This window comes from Cervus canadensis, chromosome 18 (assembly GCF_019320065.1).
Source record: "Cervus canadensis isolate Bull #8, Minnesota chromosome 18, ASM1932006v1, whole genome shotgun sequence".
Classification (NCBI taxonomy): domain Eukaryota; kingdom Metazoa; phylum Chordata; class Mammalia; order Artiodactyla; family Cervidae; genus Cervus; species Cervus canadensis.
Genome location: NC_057403.1, coordinates 40,687,863 through 40,710,858, shown reverse-complemented (window position 1 = coordinate 40,710,858; position 22,996 = coordinate 40,687,863). Strand labels below are relative to the sequence as shown.

General features: G+C 52.6%; 1 protein-coding gene and 1 non-coding gene across 4 annotated transcripts in view; both read left to right on the top strand.

The window, feature by feature from the left end:
- Window positions 1-22,141, top strand: part of SLC12A3 (solute carrier family 12 member 3) — a 41,147-nt gene extending 19,006 nt beyond the window's left edge. For 2 of the 3 annotated variants that reach the window (XM_043436227.1, XM_043436226.1), the window contains exons 17-27: window positions 359-470; window positions 1,012-1,152; window positions 2,511-2,617; window positions 4,424-4,506; window positions 5,762-5,839; window positions 6,497-6,598; window positions 7,858-7,969; window positions 10,596-10,682; window positions 13,641-13,776; window positions 15,224-15,291; window positions 20,888-22,141. In XM_043436227.1, coding sequence (XP_043292162.1) covers window positions 359-470; window positions 1,012-1,152; window positions 2,511-2,617; window positions 4,424-4,506; window positions 5,762-5,839; window positions 6,497-6,598; window positions 7,858-7,969; window positions 10,596-10,682; window positions 13,641-13,776; window positions 15,224-15,291; window positions 20,888-21,029 — 1,168 coding nt within the window. In that variant the 3' untranslated portion in view covers window positions 21,030-22,141. The remainder of the gene's footprint in view (window positions 1-358; window positions 471-1,011; window positions 1,153-2,510; window positions 2,618-4,423; window positions 4,507-5,761; window positions 5,840-6,496; window positions 6,599-7,857; window positions 7,970-10,595; window positions 10,683-13,640; window positions 13,777-15,223; window positions 15,292-20,887) is intronic. The other variant, XM_043436228.1, reaches the window with a different exon arrangement.
- Window positions 4,643-4,749, top strand: LOC122421889. Its single transcript, XR_006263690.1, has one exon. It is a non-coding gene; the product is annotated as a U6 spliceosomal RNA (small nuclear RNA).
- Window positions 22,142-22,996: the final 855 nt, after the last annotated feature.

Here is a 22,996-nt window from a genome sequence, read left to right as displayed (position 1 = left end):
TGACCCTTGACTGTGAGCCTTAGCTGCCTCTTCTACCCAGTAACGCAGTGATCTCCTAAGTGAGGGACCTGCCCACTTGCAGTCTTGATTCTGTTCACACCATGCTGTGCTGAGTGGAGCAGGGGCTCTAGGTGGAGCAGCTGAAGGGAGGTTCGCCCCAGCAGAGCATGTGGTGGCCTGAGCAGGAGGAACAAGGGACACCCAGTGTGGTGGCTGGCCAGAGAGAGAGCTGGAAAGGAGTCATGGTTCCTCTGTCTAAGAAGGGAGTCCTGGAGCTGGGGCAACTCCTAGAGCGCCTCTGTTTGGCATCCACACCCCCAACTCTGTCCTAACAGCTCTTTTCCCTTCCCCTCCTCAGCCCCCAGTGCCTGGTGCTCACGGGGCCCCCCAACTTCCGCCCGGCCCTCGTCGACTTTGTGGGCACCTTCACCCGGAACCTCAGCCTGATGATCTGTGGCCATGTGCTCATGGTGAGTGTCCCCTGCAGGGAGGGTGGGGCTGTCCTCCTGGAGGAGCCGCTGGGCACCGGGTCCACCCCTGAGGCTGGGAGTGGGATGGGGTGAGGTAGGGGCCAGAGGAGAGGCTGTGGAGCCTGGACAGGTTCTCTCCCTTTCCCTGTCCCTCTCACTGGCTTCTCCCCACTGCCCTGCCTCTCACCTGCTCCCTCCATCTTTTTCCTAGCCTTCCCCCTCCCAGTGAAAAAGTGAAAGTCACTCAGTTACGTCCGACTCTTTGCGACCCCATGGACTACATTCTTTAGACCAGAATACTGGAGTGGGTAGCCTTCCCCTTCTCCAAGGATCTTCCCAACCCAGGAATCGAACCCAGGTCTCCCGCATTGCAGGCGGATTCTTTACCAGCTGAGCCACCAGGGAAGCCCTCCTCCTCCCTAATTCCATAAGGGAAATCAGCAGTGAGCCCAGGGGACAGCCTCCAGGGCAAGAGAGGAGCTGTGTCTCAGGTCAGAGGGTAAAGGCCACCCCTGAGGTCACGCATCCCTGCCACCCACAGGGCGCCCGCAAACAGAGGATGCCTGAGCTCCGGCTCATCGCCAGCGGGCACACCAAGTGGCTGAACAAGAGGAAGATCAAGGCCTTCTACTCCGACGTCCTCGCCGAGGACCTCCGCAGTGGTGTCCAGGTTCTCATGCAGGTGGGCGGGCCTGGGGCTTCCCCACAGGCCTTACTACTCGGTGTGACAACCTGGAAGTGGGATGCCCTGGTGGGCTAGTTGAAGCCCCTTTTGCTGCGATGGGAGTCCCCCCTTTCTCCCCCGCTCTGGATGTGTTGATTCAAGGCACTCTCTCCAAGTGCCCAGGGCCCTGGGGACACTGCCTTGGAGACCGGTGGGAGCTGATGACACAGTTTGTGGTCTGGGGACTTTTTAATGATATAATCTACAGACAGCAAAGTGAAATAGTGTAGAGTTTGATATATGTTTACATATGCAGACACCACTCAGTGCTATGAAACCACCACTCGGGTCAAGTTCTAGAACATTCCACCCGGCAATTCATTTTATTGCTCAGTTTTCTTATTTGTAAAGTGGGATGCATGGATAAAATAACAGCTGTTAATTCTGAGTCAACATAGGGGACTCCTTTTCAATAGTTTTCAATATTTCTCAAAATTAAAAAAGAGCATACAAGGTCTCCTTTTGGGATCATAAAAATACTTGGAGCAAAGGTAGAAGTTATGATTGTGTGATATTTTAAATGTACTAAATGTCACTCAATTATACACTTTTATTTATTTATTTTTTTGATGCATAACATATACTTTTTTTTTAAATTTTTTTTTTTTTATTAGTTGGAGGTTAATTACTTCACAACATTTCAGTGGGTTTTGTCATACATTGACATGAATCAGCCATAGAGTTACATGTATTCCCCAACCCGATCCCCCCTCCCACCTCCCTCTCCACCGATTCCTCTGGGTCTTCCCAGTGCACCAGGCCCAAGCACTTGTCTCATGCATCCCACCTGGGCTGGTGATCTGTTTCACTATAGATAATATACATGCTGTTCTCTCGAAACATCCCACCCTCACCTTCTCCCACATTATACACTTTTAAATGGGTGATTTTATGTTATGTAAACTTTACCTCAAAAATTAAAAAAAAAAAGTTTAACATTAAAAGAAGAGAAATATAAAAGATGTATGGATTAGGTGACCCAGGAATACTCCAAGCTTGACATCCAAATTCAAGTCCCCTGTTATAGGAAATAATTCCATAAAGAAACAGTAGCTGGGATGATCCAGAACTAATGGGACAGTCCAGCCGTTGGCCCCTGCTTGCAGAGGCCTTGGGGAAAAACTCTGGCTGTAGCTTTACCTTTCCAATGGGTGTATCCAGGCAGCCAGCACCTTGGACTGAGGGATGTATCTCCTGAGCCCCCACCCCATGGCAGAGAGGGAAACTGGGCTGAGAGCAGGCCCCACCCTGGTCACAGAACAGAGCCCCGTGGGGCTGTGGCCTGACCCCCTCACCTCATCCCCACCCCCTGGCAGGCTGCGGGTCTCGGGAGGATGAAGCCCAACATTCTGGTGGTCGGGTTCAAGAAGAACTGGCAGTCGGCTCAGCCGGCCACGGTGGAGGACTACATTGGCATGCTGCAGTGAGTGAGGTCTCCAGGCGGGACAGGCCCTGAGGTCTCCTGATTTGGGCCTTTGGCATCTCCTGGGCCTTGGGACGTAGAGGGGAAGCAGTGGACCCTGTAAGAAGCTGAGTCCACTGGTTCAAAGCTGAGGAAGGAAAAGACGGACTGAGGGTTCCCCACTCTCCCCTGTGAGTCATAGACACCCAGACTGGCAGAGGACAGGCAAGTAACAGAGTGAAGTGGGCCAGGTGTGGGGCGTTAGGGAACGGTGGAGACTGTGGCAAACGGAGGCGAACAGGTGTTCCCTGGCTCCAGCTAATCGCACCCAGGCAGAAAGGAGGACCCAGCATTGCCAAATCTAGTTTTTCAGAGAAGTCGAAAATGTGAGTTCTTAGGTGAAAATCATGTGCTTACCTGGGGGCTGCAGAAGACCTTCAAATGCCCAGCTGTCAAGGTGTGAGGTGGTACCACCAAAACCAGGCCTCTGAGGAGGCGACAAACTGGGGAATGGGACCAGGGGATAAACTCCCTGGGGATTTCAGGGTTAACTCCAAACCCTTTCTCTTTCATTTCTTGCTGTGCAAAGTCCAGACAATGCCTGCCTAAGCTGCTTTTCTGCCTTGATGGGGTATAGAGAGGCAGTGTGCTGGAGCATTTAACAAACATGAGGTTGAGTGTTGGGACCTGGGCCTGGCTTCCAGGTCTGCTGTGAACCAGCTGTATGACTGAGCAGTGCGTCTCACTGCCTCTAGCAAAATTACAAGAGGAGGCATGCATACCTGCTCTGTAGGAACCCCCAGCTTCAATATGCCAAAACTCCAAACTGCTGAAGCCTAAAGGGCCCCGTCCCAGAGATTTGTGATTAGAGTTCAGAGGGTGCAGTGCTAAGCCTAGTAGATTGACCCTACTAGGGTCTTGGGCACTGTGTCAACCAGAGAGTAAACATACTTGTGGGGTGGGAGTCTTCCAGACATTCCACACAGACAGCCCATTGCTGTCTTCATGAGCGAGGCCATTCCTGTGTGCATGTCCATCCTCAGCTATTTAATTCTGATCTGAACTGGCCACTTCTTAATATGTGATCATAGACAAGATACTCCCTAAAACTTAGATTTTGCATCTGTCAAACGGGGGTAGCAATTCCCATCCCCACGTCTGTTGGTAGAGTTGTGAAGATTAGCCACGTGTGATGCTTTCAAACTGTGGTGCTGGAGAAGACTCTTGAGAGTCCCTTGGACTACAAGGAGATCAAACCAGTCAACCCTAAAGGAAATCAACCCTAAATATTCATTGGAAGGACTGGTGCTGAAGTTGAAATTCCAATACTTTGGCCACCTGATGCGAAGAACTGACTCATTGGAAAAGACCCTGATGCTGGGAAGGATTGAAGGCAGGAAGAGAAGGGGGTGACAGAGGATGAGATGGCTGGATGGCATCACCAACTTAATAGACATGAGTTTGAGTAAACTCCAGGAGATAGTGAAGGATAGGGAAGCCTGGCATGCTACAGTCTAGTCCATGGGGTTGAGAGTCAGGCACTACTTAGCAACAATCAGGAGGACAGGGCTGGTTCCAAGACTGATCTGACTCAGTTTCCCCCAGGAGGGTCTGCAGGATCCATAGTGTCTCAGACAGTAGAGCTAGAGGGGTCCTGGCCACCTCTCCAGTCCTGCCTGCATATTACACAGATGGGAGACCAAGGCCCAGAGAGGAGAAGAGTACGGTGGGAGGCAGGGTCAGCTCTAGACTGGCCTCCTGGGGTCTGGGGACTGGGGGCTGGAGGCAGGGCAGAGAGCAGGTTGACCCCATGACCTCTCTCTCCAGCGACGCTTTTGATTTCAACTACGGTGTATGTGTCATGAGGATGCGTGAGGGCCTCAACATCTCGGAGGTGATGCAGGCACACAGTGAGTACCCCCCCGACCTTCTTGACGCCCCCGACAAAGACAGAACAGGATCCCAGGAAATTATAGAACCTATTTTTTTCCCCAAGTGGTTCAAGGAAGACAGGGGGAATTAGTAAGGAATAAAAGGTCACAGACTGTGCTCGCTTCGGCAGCGCATATACTAGAATTGGAACGATACAGAGAAGATTAGCATGGCCCCTGCGCAAGGATGACACGCAAATTCGTGAAGCGTTCCATATTTTTAAAAGAAGAGAAAAAACAAAAAAGAAAAAAAGAAATTAAAAAAAAAAAAAAAAAGGTCACAGACTCCTAGAAAGTCAGTTTTTGATGGAAATCATCAGATTTCTAAATGGAGAAACTGAGGTCCTGAAAGGGGATGTGACTACTTCAAGGTCTTGCTTGGCTGGACCACAGCTCCCCAAATCACCATGAGAGCTTCCGTAACCAGATGGCATAAAGAGAAGCTAATAGACAGAAGAGAGAAAAAGACGGGGGAGGACAGCCACGTGGAGACTCCAGAGCATGAAAACACACACAGAAAGGCCATGAAAGCTGGGGCAGAGAGTAGGGATACATGCTACATACAAGGTCACATGTAAACAGATCTGAATTAGTTATTTTTAGAAGTGTGATAGAAATAACACATATGAAGACAAATGGGGACCAGGGGGGTAGGGGGGTGGTGCGATGGAGAGAAGAGGGGAGGCTGCAGGCCAGCCTGGGTCTTGTTCACCCAGGTCACCGAGGGCTGAGGGCGTGCCTGGCAGCTGGTAGTTCAGTGAATATTTACACAACCAGAATTTACAGAGCAGCAGCCACACTCCTGACCGAGGTGGCTCTAGGCCCTGGGCGTTCAACAGGGAACAAAACCAAGTCTGCCCTGGAGGAGCTGACATTCTGGGGGAAATGCGGTGGACCCAGGACTCATTGCAGGCAATGACAGCTCATGAGGTGTCCTGAGGAGGCCCACACGGAGGGGCACATGGGCAGAAGGGCCTCTCTGAGGAGGGGGCTTATTTCTAGAAGGGGAGGGCTGGGGAAAGAGGGCACTTGGCTCTGGGACCACCCACCCACCGCTGAGGCCTGGTGGGAAGGAGCATGGCTTGTTTGAGCAGACAGGAAGCTGGTCGGGGGGATGCAGGGAGCGTGCAAGGAGGCAGAGACCAGATCAGTGAAAGCTGTGGAGTCAGGACCTTCCCCCAAGGTAAGAGGGCCCCTGGAGGAGCCTGGGAACAAAGCTCCCCCTCTTTTGCAGTTAACCCTGTGTTTGATCCAGCAGAGGACAGCAAGCAAGCCAGGGCCGGTGGGGCCCAGCTGTCTGTCTCTGGCACAGGTCAGTCCCCCCGCCCCAGCTCAGAGGCGCAGGGTGCTCCCACCCTGAGGGGCACTGGGGGATGGGCCACGGGGGAACTTGGCCAAGGGCAGGAGGTTTTTGTCTGTGACAGTGGGGCCTGAGACCCCTAGGATTGGGTCACAGGGAATTGGTAGGACAGTGGGGCTGGGGGCAAGATGAAGATTGCCAGCCCTGCTGGAGAATTCAGGGTCCAGGCATCGTGGGACCCCATCTAGTAGGCTCTGGGGCCTGAGTCCTGCCCCTCCGAGGGCCCCCTGGCCATGCTCCGACGGGGAGGGGCAGCAACACTCTGGGAGGCGGGATACGCTCAGTGCAGGGGCTAGGAGCGTCCTGTGGGCATTTGTGAGGGGCACAGGGGGGTTTTTAAGAGAATGCCCCCCCCCGGTGCCAACCAGAATCCAGGGAGAGAGAAACTGGGAGCAAGGGGAGGGGCACATCCCAGCACTGCTTGTCCGGGGTCCCTGCCCTGGGAGTCTCCCACAGGAGGGCCCACTGGTGGTGCTGCGGCCAATCCCCAGTGCGCACACAGCAAGGGCGTCCGGCCACCGTGTGCACAAGCCCACGCCGTGTTCTCAGACAGACTCAGGCGTTTCCATGTGCTCTGTACCCACGTGACCTGCCCCTCTGCTCCTGCAGTGGACCCCGAGGCCTTGGGGCAGGAGGAGCAGGCCAGCACCGTCTTCCAGTCGGAGCAGGGCAAGAAGACCATCGACATCTACTGGCTGTTCGACGACGGAGGTCAGCGCCCCTGGACGCCAGCTCCCCCCCACTGTCTCCCTTCCGTGACCTCCTCTCTCGGCCTCCCTTGCTGGCCGCTGACGACAAGGCCACTGGTGGGACCTCAGGGCCCAGCTAAAAGGAATGGGGGCCCTGGGCCCACCACTGGGCTCACCGGAGCCTGGCCAGGTCCCTCTTGTGGCCCTCTGTTTTCAGCTGTAAAATGAGGGACTTAAAGCAGCAGGTGAGGTCAGCGTGAGGAGGGTCCTTCAGACTGGACAGGCCGTTGGGGTCACGGGCTCGTGACATAAGTGGGAGAGACGAACCGGAGCGCAGGAAAGCTGTAGGCATATTAGTCACTTACCAAAGAAACACACGCTCTCTCGTTTTTCTTGTGACTCAGCTTTATTGTTCCCACCCTTGATAGAGTCCTAGATACAGAGAAGATATTCTGAGCATTTACTATATGCTTGACGCCAAGGGTTTGCATAGGTTAGCCTAATGCAGTCCCCAGGTGGAAATGATTATTAACTCCCCTTACAAATAAGGAAACTGAGGCACAGAGTGGAGAAGACACATGTGGATCATACAGTGATAAATGACAGTTATCTAGATTTGCATGTGAAATCCCCCCCAGATGCCAGCTCACGTACTTAAAAGCCTTGTGCACGGGAATTCCCTGGTGGGCACTTCGATTTCAGGGGGTGCAGGTTGGATCCCTGATTCTGGGAAATAAGATCCTGAAAGGCCAAAATAAATTTTTTTTTAATTTATTTTTATTTTTGGTTATGCTGGATCTTTGTTGCTGCGTGGGTTTTTCTCTAGTTGTGGTGTGCAGGCTTCTCATTGTGGTGGCTTCTCTTGTTGCGGAGCACCGGCTCTAGGGTGTGCAAGCTCAGTAGTGAAGCTCCCGGGCTCTAGAGCACAGGTTTAATAGTTGTGGCACACAGGCTTTGTTGCTCCAAGGCCTGTGGGATCTTCCTGGATCAGGGATCAAACCCATGTCTCCTACATTGGCAGGCAGATCCTTTACTGCGGAGCCACCAGGGAAGCCCCCCAGATTTTTAAAAAATAAATAAAAGCATCATGCCATTCAAATGAACCCCAGCCCACAGAGCCCATGTCTCGTCCTGGTTTCACCTGGAAAACTTGTTATAGAGATGCGTACACTGAGGCCGAGAGAAGGGATGGGGTTTGCTAGAGGCAGAGCAGGGCCGGACCCAGAGAAGGCTGTATCCTGAGAGCATCTTTCTCTTAACTCACGGCACCCTCCTTGCCAGGCCTCACCCTCCTCATCCCCTATCTCCTCGGCCGCAAGAAGAGATGGAGCAAATGCAGGATCCGTGTGTTCGTGGGGGGCCAGATCAACAGGATGGACCAGGAGAGAAAGGCGTAAGTGGGGAGCGCCGACCATCCAGGGCTACCCCTGCCTGCCCCTGCCTGCCCCCACTCCCCATTCCACCCCTCAGGGGTCTCGGGTCACAGCAGTGGTGAGAGAGTCCAGGACAGGAACAGGTTTCTCTCCATTTCAGAAGTGGTTTTGGTGTCCTGTCCCCTTTAATAAGATGCGCATGTCCAGTCCTGTCCATGGCAGGGAGGGCTGGTAAATTTTAAATCCACAAATCTCCAGGAGATTTGCAGTGAAATGAAGGATGGAGAAGGCCCCGCCCCTCAGAAATGAGGCGGGAGCTTAGAATCCTTCAGGGCAACGTCCCCCACCCCACCCCACCCCATCCCCGCACCCCTGAGCTTGGGGTGCCGCCCCTGGTGAGACCAGAGGTGACTTCAGTGGCCGGGATGAAGGGCAGCGAATCCCCCAGAATCTCTTGGTGAGAAGGGACTCCATTCTCCAACTCCATGGCTGATTCTCTGTCTAAACAAGAGGAAGTCGGCCTGGTTCAAGGGCTTGGCAGGCGATGGCATCCGCCAGAACTGAGTGATGTTGGTTTACTGGTTTTATTGGCCGCATCTTTCTGGCAAGAGTTGCTGATTTGCTGATTAAATTGTGAAGCCATTTCCTTTCAAGACATATCTAAGTGAGAGTGTGAGTTGACTTGAGCTGAGGCGGAAGTAAACAGTAAGGCACGTACACAGGTGTGGAGGCGGCAGGAGTCGGGCAGGTGGCACACATGTGCTAGATTCGGGCTCCTGTTGCTTTAGAGCAAGGTCAAGTGAGGTCAAAGGCCGTAGGACCAAGGACTGCTGGAGGGTGCGGGCAGGCTGGGGAGGATGGGGTGGGTGGCTTGCCCCAAACTGTGCAATTAATTAGCCAGAAAGAAAGCCCTGCCCGGCCTTGAGTGCCTGCCCTGATGCCTCAGGGGCAGCTCCCCGTGGCCTGGGCCGCCCTAGTCCTGCGCCAGGACCACACACATCCCGCGAGCCCTGCTGCATGTGTTAAGGGCGACCAGCAACCCCATCTCATTGCCCTTACCGCCGCTGAGAGCTTCTCCACTGGAGGGCCCTTCTCCTCAACGCGGAGGAGAACGTTGCCCAGGAAACGCAGCCTCTGCTTCTCCGTGCTCCTCTCCATTAGGTAAACACACCGCAAAGGCCACTTTGCCCTCTGGGCTTCCTGCTCCAGCTCCCACTCAAAGCTGGGCTCAGGGGGCCTTGGCTTAGACGAGGCCGCGGCACTGTGCAGGCACAGGATGTCTTGCAAGCAAAGGCTGTGAAGTCTCCTCTCCTCCCGGCTGACTCTGGACCAGCCCAAGTTCTCTGCCTTCCTTGTGACCCCAGGCCACCCCTGTGCTGCCCACATCTCTGCTTTCCTAAGTTCACTCCCAAGTTCTGGGACCAGCAATGGCCTGGCAGTTCATCTCCTTTTTGTCCCCTGGCATGCTCCACACCGTCCCAGGCAGCCCCTCACTGCTCCCACCCCATCCCCTGCACCCCCTGTGTCTTTGCTTATTTGGACTCTCCTCCTGGGGTGCTCGCTCCCCACCAGCTAGTCCTGGGGCATCACCAACACCATGTCCTGCCCAGGGATTCTGATGCAATGGGCAGGCTAGGGCCGAGGCACGACTACTGTTTAGAAGCCTCCTTCTGTGGTTCCAGTGTGAACACCCTTATCCACCCTCTTCAGTCTATAACAGTCTTACCCACCGTTCACCATCCAACCAGATCGCCACCTCCTCTGTGAAGCCTTCCCTGACTGCCTCAAACCACAGTTGCTGTTTCCTCCTTGTGGATGCAAACTCAGGGCTAGCTGGCTTGCTACTCCTGGTTCTACACTCAGCTCATACGTGTTACCTGCTCCCTCAGCCACCCTGGGGAATTTCCTGCCGTTCACCTCCCATCCCTTAGCCCCTTGTTTCTCAAAGTGTGGCCAGTGAACCAGCAGTCTCACATCACCTGGGAGCTTCTTAGAAATGCAGAATCCCAGGCTTCCCTGATGGTTCAGTGGTTAGGAATCCACTTGCCAATGCAGGGGCCACATGCAGCAACAAAGACCCAGCTCAGACAAAAGTAAATCTTGAAGATTAGGAAAAAAAAAAAAAAGGAAATGCAGAATCCCAGGTCCCAGCCCAGGCCAGCTGGATCAGAACCGGCATCGTACCATGCTCCCCAGCAGGTGCACAGACGTTAGAATGTGAGGCATTCTAGCCCAGGAGACTTAGGACAATTCTTTTCTCCTGTCACTCGTCGTCATCTGACCTGCTTTATCAATATTCACTTATTGTCTGCCTCCCTTGCAGGATAGAATGTGAAATCCCTGAGGGCAGAGTTTGTTTCGTTCACTGCTATATCTTCCCTGGTGGCTCAGATGGAAAGGGTCGCCTGCAATGCAGGAGACCCAGGTTCGATCCCTGGGTCGGGAAGATAGCCCAGAGAAGGAAATGGCAACCCACTCCAGTATGCTTGCTGGGAGAATCCCATGGAGCCTGGTGGGCTACAATCACACGGGATCACAAAGAGTCAAACATGACTGAGCAGCTAACACACATATCCTCCACAGGTGCTCAATGAAAACTCACTGAAGGAATGAATGCATTAAAAAAAAAAAATCTCTGTCTTCTAGGATCATTTCTCTGCTGAGCAAGTTCCGGTTGGGATTCCACGAAGTTCATGTCCTTCCCGACATCAACCAGAAGCCACGGGCTGAGCAGTGAGTTTTCTGTGTTGGGGGTTCCAGGCAGAAGGGTCGGCCCTTTCTCTTTGGTGAATCAAGGGCAACCTGGTTCACCTGCCCCCGCCTACCCTGGGCTCATGGAAAGAAAGAGGAAGGATTGAGTTTGCAGCCGTTAATTTCTGTTTGAGTTTTTTCCTCTTGCCCCGTGGTCCTTTGCATATCAGAGCTGTGGTCTTTGCCAGAAACACACCTGGGCTGAAGGTCAATGAATGTTCCCATTCATGCTTTTCACAGACCAAGTGTCTTTGAAGCTCTTCACGGCTGTTGTGCCCCTAGAGCAGAGCTGGTGTTTCATCTGCCAGGGACCTCCCACCCACCGCACACACCCTGGGGCTGAGTAAGTCTCCAGTTTCACACTTCTGGAGCTCAGGCTGCTGGCTACTCACAAAAGGCTGATTTTATCTACTCTGATTTTCTAAATTTTCTCCAACCCCTGTTGTTTTCATAGAGGACTGGTTTTCAAACAACAGCATCACATGGAGGGTTTGTGAACACACAGCTTGGGGGGCCCAGCCCCAAGATCCTGAGTCACTAGGTCTGGGGTGAGGCCTGGAAATCTGCACTTCTAACAAGCTCTCCTGTGCTGGTGCAGGTACCTCACTTTGAGAACCACAGTCTCAGACGATCCACATGCTTAACAGGGCGCCCGGCCCAGAGTCAGTGATCAATCAAGGCTGGATTTGTGGCTTCTGCCCACTTGTAGCCTCCGAGCTCTTTCTGCATCTCCACCTTTCCCTATAGTCCTAACTCTGCTACAGACTGCCTCCTTCCTTCTCCGGACATTGCCTAAATTAAGTGTCTGAAAAAGGGACTGTGACCAGGCTGGCTCACTGCTTCCTGCCAAGCCGAGGTAAAGGTCACCGGAAGGTCTATTTCTTGGCCACCTTTAGTCCACTTGGCCGTGGCCAGGAGTGGCCGGATCATGTGCCCTGAAATACACCACCGGAAGGAGGCTCCTTCTGCAGAGGCCATGGCAGAGGCGCGTCCCCTCCACGGGCTGAGGGGCACTGGAACAAACAGAACGGGAGTCCCCCGGGCCCTGAGACGGAGCACGGCGGCTGCAGCCCCTGGCGTTATACTAACTCACTGGCACTTGGGGAGGGGAAGATGTTGAATGGTCTGGGCAACCGCTGCCCTGCTCACCCATCCAGTGGCAAGTGGGCAGACTTGAAGCAAACTCCTTTGTGACTTTGTAGCAGGGCTCAACTGTGGGGCCAGAAGGAATAAGTTACTTTCCTAATGATTCAGTTGCATATTCTTAAAAGAAGACATTTACGATAGGATTGCCTTATGGAAATATGTCCAAGTGAGGTTTTCCAGGACTCTGTCTTCTCAGTAAAGTAAGGTCCGTCCTGACCTCTTTAGCTCTTGTTTACCTGGAGAAGGAAGGACATCAAGAAGAAAAGAAAGGGGACTTCCCTAGTGGGCCAGTGGCTAAGACTCCAAGCTCTCAGTGCAGGGGGTCTGGGATCAATCCCTGGTCAGGGCACTAGATCCCACATGTCGCAAGTAAGATCCCCCAGGCCATAACTAAAAATCCCTCATGCTGCCACTAAGACCCAGTGTAGCCAAGTAAATAAATATATAAATATTTTTTTGAAGGAAGGAACTAGTTAATAGTGATGGATATACTGACTCCCCCATTCTCTCAGGGCTGTGTTTGAGCTGCCGGGGCAGAGATGAGTAAATTGCAGCCCTGCCCTCCATGGTTTACCCTGGCCGAGGTAATGGGAGGATGTCAAGAGGCATTGGAATGGTGCAGAGATGGACCCGAATGCAAAGGAGAACAGGGCCATCTCTGCTGGTGGAGGAGCAGAGCCTTGAGAAAGGCTGCGAACAGAGATGGAGGGGAGACCTTCCCCCATGGAGAGGACAGTGGGAGCCACATGCAGAATCCACCCCGCCCCCCCGAGCCCATCTTGTCTTCAAACCCCATCTTTGCTCCTGCATCTGCCTCCACTTCCTGGACCATTTCTCTCCTCCCTTGCACAGCTGACCTTCTCCAAAGTGATGCTACCCTCTTTGTGACCACTTCCTTCCACCCCTCCCTCATTCTCCAGCTCACTCCAGTCTGGCTGCCCGCCTGCAGCTCCACTGAAATCCCTCTCGCCAGGCTGGGCCGTGATGTCTGCACCGCCAGATCTGCAGAGCCGGCTGCTGTCCTCGTTCTCTGCCTCATAGCTGCATTTGACACCACGGTCCTTCTTGAAACAGCCCCTTTGGATCCAAAATGCTGCCCTCTCCTGGATCCCTCCCACTTCAGTGATCCTTCTTTCAGTTTCCCTTGCTGGTGCTTCCTCCTTTCCCTGACTTACCTGATGCATCCTATTCTCCCCTGCTTTCACCTTGCTCCACCCACACAGGCTTCCCTGCTGCTCCTCAAGCAGCTCAAGCACACTTCTGCCTCAGGGCCTTTGCACCTTCCATTCTGTTTGCTCCAATACCCCCTGCCTGTGCATAGCTAGCTTTGGAAGGACGGGCATCCTTGGGTCCAGAGAGGCCTTTCTGCCCAATTATTTCCCATCCCAGGACTCATTGTGTGCTTTCATAAAACTTCTGATCTATATCGATTTGCTTATTTGCCGCCCAGCAGACCATGAGCTCTGTGAGGACTGGGGATGGTGTCTGGTTTGTTCACTCTTGTGTAGCACAGAGCGGTGCTCAGTAAACACCCTGGGGTGGGAGTGGTCAGGGGGTGGAGATGGATCCCAGGTCAGGCTTCGTGGACCACTTGTGGAAGTCCTGTTCAAAGTCAGACCCAGCTGTCAGGGCTGAATTCAACACAGAGGCTGCTTCGATGTTAACAGCAGCATCAGAAAGAGTTTCAGCCTGAAATGTATGTCCTCACGGCCCCCACCTCCATCTCCCTCTGAGGACCCAGTTCCCCTTGACATGGGCACCTCACCCGTTCTCACTGGCTCTCTCTGCCCCCAGCATCAAGCGCTTTGAGGACATGATTGCACCCTTCCGCCTGAATGATGGCTTCAAGGACGAGGCCACAGTCACTGAGATGAGGCGGGACTGCCCCTGGAAGATCTCAGATGAGGAGATTAACAAGAATAGAATCAAGGTGCGGGAGAAAGAAGGGGTGGGGTGGAGTCTGGGTGCTCCCCTGGGTCAGGGCCTGTGCCCCATCTGACCTGGGCTTGCTGAACCCCTTCCCCTGACCCTCAACTGCAGTCTCCCTGCACCAAGCCTGTGAGGTGTCCTCAAGCCACACACGCTCAGGCTGACGAGTGACCCAGGGGTTGATCTCAGAGCCATCCTTGGTGTGGGAGCCTGGTCCCTCGGTCCATTTTGAGTCTCCCTGGCCATGGCGATGGACTGCCTGGGGTCCTTCCCCCTCTCTTCCCCTGTTCCTCCAGGTCTGCAGGAAGGAATTCATAAGGCAGGTGGTGAAGGTCAAGGTAGAGCTTGTCCTCTGTGGGCCCACAAAGCTGCCTGAGCTTCTCCCCTTAGCTGTGGACCCCACGCCCTTCCCAGGCAGCCTCTTCAGGACTCTGCTCAGGCCTCAAGGAGAGTCGGGGCTGCCATGCCCATTTTAAGGTGGGGAGAGCAGTTGGGGCCTGGGGGGCGCAGTTCTGCTCCCTGTGAGTTCCATGGTGGTAGTTCTGAGGACTCAGGGGACATTTGGTGATTTCTGGGGACAATTTTGGCTGTCACCTTCCAGCAGGAATGGCCACTGTCACTTAGCAAGTGGCGGCCTGGGATGCTGCTAAACATCCTGCAGCCCACAATGGACAGTTCCCGCAACGCAGAGTGATTCCGCCCAAATGCCGCCCATGTGAGATCTGGGTGAACTCACTTGCCCTCAGTTTTCCATTCTCTCCAAGGGGGTATCTGTCCACAGTCAGACCCCGAGTGTCCGCCATATTCAGAGACAAGCCTTGGAGGGGGAGGAAGTCCGCCCCGCAGCTCAGCCCCACCCAAGCTTTGGGGAGTTCTCTGACCTGGCAGTCCTGACACTCGGCCTCTGAGCCTTCCAGAGTCACCCAGTTCCTGAGAAAAGGCTGAGTAATGTGTCGTGTCCACAGAAGTCTCCTGCCTACTCTGTCACAAAGGAGATAGAGCCATCGCCATTGCTGAGTCCACCTTATCAAGTGCTTCCCCTTGGAGCTTTTGCATACATCATCTCACTCAGGCTTCCCCAGACTCCCCAGGGAGGGCACTGTTGGACCCATTTCACAGCTGAGGACAATGAAGCTCAGGGAGGCAAGGTGCCTGCTCAATGTCAGAAACTCCTAGAGCTGAGATGTGAACCCAGCCCTCCCCACTCCATGGGAGGTGCTCTTCCCCACCACAATCCCACAATAACATGGTCAGGAGGAAAACACCCTGGGGGCTCCTCCAGGAGGCGAGCTTGGCACTCAGTTACCTTCTCCGAGGTGGGAGAATCTATCATAATCTGGGGGGACAATTCACACACCCAGTTTGAGATGTTCAAGGATGTGGACTTGGGCTTGGTGGGGATGGCTCAGAGGATGTTGGAAGTGACCACATGGCTTTTCCTTGCCCAGTCCCTGCGGCAGGTGAGGCTGAACGAGATTCTGCTGGATTACTCCCGAGACGCTGCTCTGGTTGTTATGTAAGTAGTGACCTGTGTGCTGGAAAAGCCTGATGCAGAGGCCAGCGTGTCAGCTTTAGAGGGATGGTCACTGGCTGAGGATCCGAGCCTTCCCCTGTGAGGATGAAGGGCCCCAGGCCCATAGAAACACAATCCGGGTGGCTTCTTAGCCCGTGATCTGGCCTGCATCCACCCCACTCCCCGCGCCTGCACGCCAGCTGGCCGAGGTCTTGGGTCCCCGTGTCCCAGGCCTCACCGACTCCCCCCACCCCTGCTTTCCCCTGTCTGTTGCTTTTTCCTGCCAAACTCAGCTTGGCAAAGGGGACCCAGTTTGTCCTGGAAGAAAATCGATTCCTAGTCGTTTGGCCAGCCCTCTTTGGTCACCAGCCACCCCCAGTTGATGTTGGCGCCAGGTCTGGGCAGCGGAATCGGAACCTTGCCCTGGCCGGGGCTGTTCCAGCCTCCAGGCCCGTCAGACTCTCTAGCTTCTCTTGCTGCCGCCCCTGTCTGGTTAGGAGCCGCCTCTGCTGCCCGTTGAGCCAGGCTGCGTAAGTGGAAGGGAGGGAAAGGTGACAATGGCTCGGTCAGCCAGGCCCCCAGCCCCTCTCCCAGGGACAGGCCCGGCTCAGAGGGAAAGCGGCCCTCTGCTGAGAGGAGCCCCTGACATTTCCTGGGGCGAGCCACCCGCAGATTGCACAGGACTGCGGAAAGCCGGCCAAACCTGTTTGTTCACACCCTGAGACCAGGATGGAGCGCAGCATTTGTGCGGCTGTGCGCAGTGAGAACGTGGGGCCCTTTGCTCAAAGGCGATTGAGGACGTCAGGTTGGTGGCAGCAGAGCATGAAACCCAGCCTGGGACCCGTCTCAGGGGGCGCTTCATGACCACCCAGGTGGCTGCCCACGAAGCTGCCTCTGCCTGAAGCTGTTCTTTCTGGGGCTTATGGCGAGACAATCTTTTCTACAAAGAAAGTGCTCCATATTTCCTTTGATGTGGGGACCATGGAATAAGAAAAGCAGGTGGATTTCCGAGCCGCTGACCAACATCTTGCAGAGAATGCTTCTAGGGCCAGGTTAGCCTGGTTGTGGGCCGGATCAGCGGGTAAGACGGTGACGGTGGCTTCATCCTGGGATGGCTCCCTGACTTTCCCTGGGTGTGGTACTTGGGATGTGCCAGCTGGGGCGTGGGTGTGCCAAAGCACCTCTTCCTGAGTGCCACCTCTGTGCAGAGAAGCAGATTTACATTTTGTCTCTGCCATTAGCCCACTGTGTGGCCTTGGGCAAGTAACTCTCCTTCTCTGAGCCTCAGTTCCCTGATTATACATTTTTTTTAAAAATGTTTATTTTTGGGGGCTGCATTGGATCTTACTTGCAGCACTCAGGTTCTTCATTGTGATGTGTGGGCTTCTCTCTAGTGTGGTGCGTGGGCTCTAGCTCTGTAGTTTCTCTTCTAGTTAAGGCCTCCAGACTTGTAGTCGTGGCTCTCAGGCTTAGCTGCCCAGAGACATGTGGGCTCTTAGTTCCCTGACCAGGGATAGAACCCATGTCCTCTGCACTACAAGGCAGATTCTTAACCCCTGGACCATCAAGGAAGTCCCTCGCTGATTATAGAGAAGAGTTAAATTAATTATTTCCAAGATTCTCTTTCATTCTAACATGCTATGACCCTAACTTTGCCACTAAAATGAGTCAGTCTCTCAAACCATAAGAGGAGGAATTTCATCTGGGGAGGGACCACCTCCTGTCACCTCTCCCCTCCCACTCCCCCACCTTCTGGATCTCTCAGGGGAAACCAATCCCCACCCATCAGCCTTTCTGGGATTAGCTTATACAAATAAACAGTCACCTTAGAGGAGAGACCTGCACACAGGGTCCACCCCATGGCAAATGCCACAGTTGTTGCCTGAAAGGGCCCTGGCTATCAAGCCAGCACCACTGGGAGCAGCTGCTCTGCTCATCTCCAACCCGGAGACATGCCTTTAAAAGTTCACCCTGAGGGTCCCCTGCCTCAGAACCATTGAGGGGGCTGGGAGGCGTGGAAAACAGCAAATTCCTCAATTCCTTCTAGACCAGGGTCTGTGGTTGAGCCCAGGAGCCTGCATTCCCCAGAAATCCCAAGAATAAGAAAATCCTCCCAAGCCTCCAGGAAATGACAAAAATCACCTTTTCTAGCACATCCAAGAGCACACATGGACTGTTTTCTAGAGCAGCTTTGAGGCAGAATTGGCTTGTTTGCTGTCTACTAATCACTGGTTTATCTGATTAACCATCCATGTTTGAACTCAGCTTAGACTGAACGCTAATAAACCAGCCTTGTACCCAGCCCAACAACCTTGACCACACTAAGCACATATTTCTGGCATAACTTTTGGGTCTAGACCCCTCTTTTTTTTCTATAAAGACTCCCTCCTCAAAGCTAAATGCATGTGTGCTAAGTCGCTTCAGTTGTGTCCAACTCTTTGCAGCCCCATGAACTGTAGCCCACCAGGCTCCTCTGTCCATGGAATTTTCCAGGCAAAAATACTGGAGTGGGTTGCCATTTCCTACTCCAAGGGATCTTCCCGACCCAGGGATCAAACCCATGATTCCCATGTCTCCTGTTTTGGCAGGCACATTCTTTACCACTAGTGGCACCTGGAAGCCACCAAAGACAAATGGTAATAGTCAAAATAAGAGTAATCAAATTGAATTTTATTGAGTGCCTCTATGACACTCAAAGCATTGGGCTTTATTAATAAAAAAAATTTTTTTTCATTTATTTTTTGGCCATACCGAGCAGCATATGAAATCTTAGTTTATCACCAGGGATTCAATCTGTGCCCCTTGCATTGGGAGCATGGAGTCTTAACCACTGGACCACAAGGGAACTCCTAATTTTTTTTAAATTTATTTTATTAAAGTATAGTTGATTTATAATGCTATGTTAATTTCTGCTGTATAGCAAAGTGATTCAGTTATGCATATATATACATTCTTTTTCATATTATTTTCCACTATGGTTTATCTGAGGATACTGAATATAGTTCCCTGTGCTACAGAGTAAGACCTTGTTGTTTATCCACCCTATACATAATGGTTTGCATCTGCTAATCCCAAACTCCTAATCCACTGGGCCTTATTAATTTTCAGAACTCTATGAAGTGATTCTGTTTTACCCCCATCCCCACCGCAGCACACACCCTTAGGAGATGAGGAAGCTGAGTCTCAGAGAAATTCAGAACCTGCCAGGTGGTGACTGGGGTTTAAAGCCCAAGACACTGGTTCTGAAGCTCAATTATCTTTCCGCATCTAGGTTAGATCCAAGGCTGCCTTTCCTTGTGGCTAAGCGATGCAGTTCTGAGCAAAAAGCTCCTTTGTTCTGGAGCAGCTTGATTTCTAAAGATTAGTAGCTTACACCACACACATCCTGTGGGTAGAAACAGAGCATGTTGTTCGCTGGCACTGGGGGAGAGTGTCAAGGGAGTCTGTCCTTCAGACAGGCAGACAGATGGACAGGCTCTGCTCTGGGAGGGAACTTCATGTTGGGGCTTGAAAAGCCACAGCAGGAGTGATGGAGGTCCCCTGCCCCCACAAGCCTTTGACATTTCTAATTGCAGCCCCTGAAAAGGATGTATAATACTAGCAGTTCAGCAAATTTCAGTTACTCAGTCGTGTCCGATTCTTTGTGACCTCATGGACTGCAGCACGCCAGGCTTCCCTGTCCGTCACCAACTCCCGGAGTCTACTCAAACTCATGTCCACCGAGTCGGTGATGCCATCCAACCATCTCATCTTCTGTCATCCCCTTCTCCTCCCACCTTCAGTCTTTCCCAGCATCAGGGTCTTTTCCAATGAGTAGTAACCAGTGGGCATTTCTAGCCTTTAGTGTAACTGTCAAAGCAGGAAAGTTTGGTTTCAATATTCCCACTTCCCTTTTCCTGGGAAAGGCACCAAAAAAACACGAACTCAGTCTCTTAACTAAGGTGACACTGGCTTAATGGAATATCCTTGTTCACGTGGGGTTCCCCGATCCTGGGGACCTTGCTTTATAAGGGAGGATACTGTTTGTCCCAAATGAAGCTTTGAGAAGGGAATTTTTAAAAAAGGGACAGCTGTTTGGGGACCTCGATTCTCAGCAGAGGAGGGGTTGCAGTGAGCTGGGATTGTGGTCAAGTCCCAGCTCTGCCACTCACTGGCTGGGTCATCTCAAGCTCATAAATAGTAATAAGCGGTGACAATACTGCTGATGTTACAAAGTGCTCATTCTGTGCCAGTGTTTTTGTGCAGTACCCTTCATGAGCTAGGGCTTCTTTAGAACTCACAAGTCCATGACAGAGGCATGTGTGTTCACGTTGGGGAAACAAAAACTGCGGCTCAGGGTCAGCGAGCCATTTGTCACAGTTACGTGGCCGAGGAAGTGGCAAAGCCGTGACTCTAGCAGCTTCTCTGACCCAGAGCCGGCCTCTGAAGCCCAGCATTGCACAGCATCCTCCTCTCTGGCCGGTTCCCTCAGCTTTTCCCCTGGTAGTTTTGAGGTTCAGATGAAACAGTACCTGTGGGTGTACTTTGGGAAAACAAACACGGTTCAGGCCCATGTAACATGCTGGTGCCCCAACTTTGTGCAACGCCAGCCGGGTTGGTGTGATGCTGCCTTCCCGCAAGAGCCACGAGCAGGGTGGTGGCAGTCATCACCAGGCATCTTTGGAATCTCAAGATGGTGGAAAAGTTGCTTCCTGAAATAGCCATGAAAATGTGGCTGAAGAGCCTTCCCAGGGTATGTGGTTATTTGCTCAGCATAGCAGTTCAGACAAGACAGTTCAGGGAGACAGCAGAGTCCTGCTCCCAAGGCCTTACATCCGGGGCAGGAACCAGGACGGCCGCTCAGCTGAAATGCATGAACATATCACTTTGCTGATATTCTTGGCCCCAGGCAGGGGTGTGGCTGGAGAGGCGAGGCTGGTGTGGTCAGTGGCTGCAGGAGTGGGATCCGTGAGCCTCGCCCTGTCAGACTGTGTTCTTCACGGAGAATAAGACAGACCCTGCCTGCTCATGAGCGAACAAACATTCTAGTGGGGGGAGACAGACAACAAACAAATAAATGAGAAGAGGATTTGACTGTGTGAAGTGTTCCAAAGATAATGAAACAGGGTGACATGATAAAGAGAGATGGGATTGAAGAGGGTGATCCGAGAAGGAGGTGCACTTGGGCCAAGACCCGAGGGAGCCAAGGTGAAGAGCTGGGGGCTGGCTCTGCCATCTGCGTGGAAAGAATGTCATGTGCCAAGGCCCTGGGGCAGGAACAAGCTGGCCATTTATTTCAGGAGTGGAAAGGAAGCCTCTGTGGCTGTAGGAGTGTGAGGGAGCCTGAGGGCGGTGGGAGGGGAGGTTGTGGAGGCTGGTGGGGCCAGGATCACGGGGGCCTCACATGCCATGGCTTTGTTTAGAAATGCTTCGTGGCTGAAGTTACATTTCAAGTCATGCTTTCAAGAAGAGCCACAGGTCATTCTTAGGGTGGCTGGGAAGAAGGAGCGCTGAAAGGGCTAATAAACAGAGATCCTGTTCAGGAAACAGACCAGGAGCTGGGCCATGTGGGGAAGGCCCCTGGTTAATTTCCCATCTGCTGCTTCTTCCTGCCCCACAGCACCCTGCCCATAGGGAGGAAGGGGAAGTGCCCGAGCTCGCTCTACATGGCCTGGCTGGAGACGCTGTCCCAGGACCTCAGACCTCCTGTCATCCTGATCCGAGGAAACCAGGAGAACGTGCTCACCTTTTACTGCCAATAGCTTCGGACTTGGCTGTACCTGCCCAAAGCCTGAGCGCAGGGGATGCCCACCTGTCCACGGGCACAGAAGGCGGACCCTGTCACATGTAGCATCTGATAATCTGATGGAAGAAGTTGGTAGATTTTCAAACACCTGCTGGACCCCACTCCCATCGGGCGTGTGCTCTGTGTTTTTTATTTTATGGGCTAAAGAAGTAGCAGATAGAGTTGTCTGCTCTATCTGGTGGGTCCATATCCCTTTTAAGTTTTCTTTTGCTCTTGATTACAACAAATTAAGATTTCAGTCTTTGATTTGTGTACAAATTTGAGTCAGACTGCTGGAGGTGAATCTTGGCAGTTTCTACGGACCTTTCCTGGGAGCACCCCCTAAACACGCCTCCCCCTTCCAATGTCAGGCAAGTGGGCACCCCACAGGCACCTGCAGCCCTTACAGGAGGAATACAGGGCCCCTTGAGCCTCCATAATAATGCAAATTTATTTAACTGCCTCTCACTTCCTTCACTTTCAATAATGTGTCTAAAGTGTTTTGGTTCTTTGGTAAACTGGGACTTTCAAACTTTTCTAGATGGCAACCTATGGTAAGAAATCTATTTGACATTGAGACTGGGAACAAATACAGTGAAATGAAAGTGTCACAAAACAATCCTTATCCTTTGCTGAGAAAGACAGTGCTTCTGGCTGAGCACTTGGAGGAGGGAGAGGGGGCTGCCTTTGGGCCATTCAATGGCCTGGGACCAACTCCCACTCCAGATTAGGCAAAGCCTTTCTAGAGCCACATGGAAAACCACTTCCTGGCAAATGGTTGCTCCCTCTTCTGACCTCAAGGAGACTCTGATCCAAGAACAGAGAATGCTTTGACTTCAGGAATTTAAATAAAACACTTCACCATGTTGGAATCTAAATTTTGAATAATGATAATAGCTTTGTTTAAAAAAAAAAGCTTTGAGTTAACAGTGAGGTCAAAAACAATGAAATGAATTAAAAAATACATTTACTCAGTCAACAGAATTTATTTGTTTTGGAACAGGCTGTTTCTCAACTCTGCTGAGTGTGTTGGAAAAACTAACTCTATTGTTTTTTCAACCCTGGATTAAACTTTTCTCTGAGCTTCCACTGGTCTTGTAGGTCATAGTGCCAGATTTCTACATGGTCGTTTACAGGGGTCACTTACTTTTTCCCTTGCTTCTCTTAACATGTGCTTGAAGATGCACAGAGAACCTGTCTTCTTTAATCTTTTAAAAAGTCTCCAGGAATTTCAATCTTGCCTCAAACCAAGAGGTGGAGAGATCGAGTGGAAAGAGCCACTGCGTGGCCACCAAGGAACCTGGACTTGAGTTTCTGTCTCCCCCCAAAACTGGCTGTGACCTCAGATATGGCCCCTTACCCTCTCTGAGCCGCAGTCTGTGAAGTGAGAGAATGGGACTGAAGCAGGTGTCACCAGCCAGCTGGCCTGCTGCTGACTGTGCTTTGGCCATGTGTTGTTTTAATTTTTATTTTTAAAATCGTGTGTGTGTTTCTTTTGGCTGTGCTGGGTCTTCGTTGCTGTGCGGGCTTTCTCTGCTTGTGGTGAGCAGGGGCTACTCTTCGTTGCAGCGCTCCGGCTTCTCTTTGTGCGGCTCCTCTTGCTGTGGCTCAAGGGCTCTAGAGCAAGGGCTCAGTAGCTGCGGCGCATGGGCTTAGTTGCTCCGAGGCATGTGGAATCTTCCCGGATCAGGGATGGAACCTGTGTCTCCTGCACTGGCAGGCGGATTCTTAGCCACCAGACCACCAGGGAAGTCCCCCACGTATGGTTGACCAGGGTTATGGAAGTGAGGGGATGGGGTGGGTGAAGAGCACATTCTTCGGTCCCCCCACCCCCACTGTGGCACACCACTTCCGGCTGCCCTACTGTGTGCTCAGAGGCTCTGAAGACAACACTCCCCACCCCTCACCCTCCCGCCCTCCCGCCGAGTCATCCTTGGGTACGTG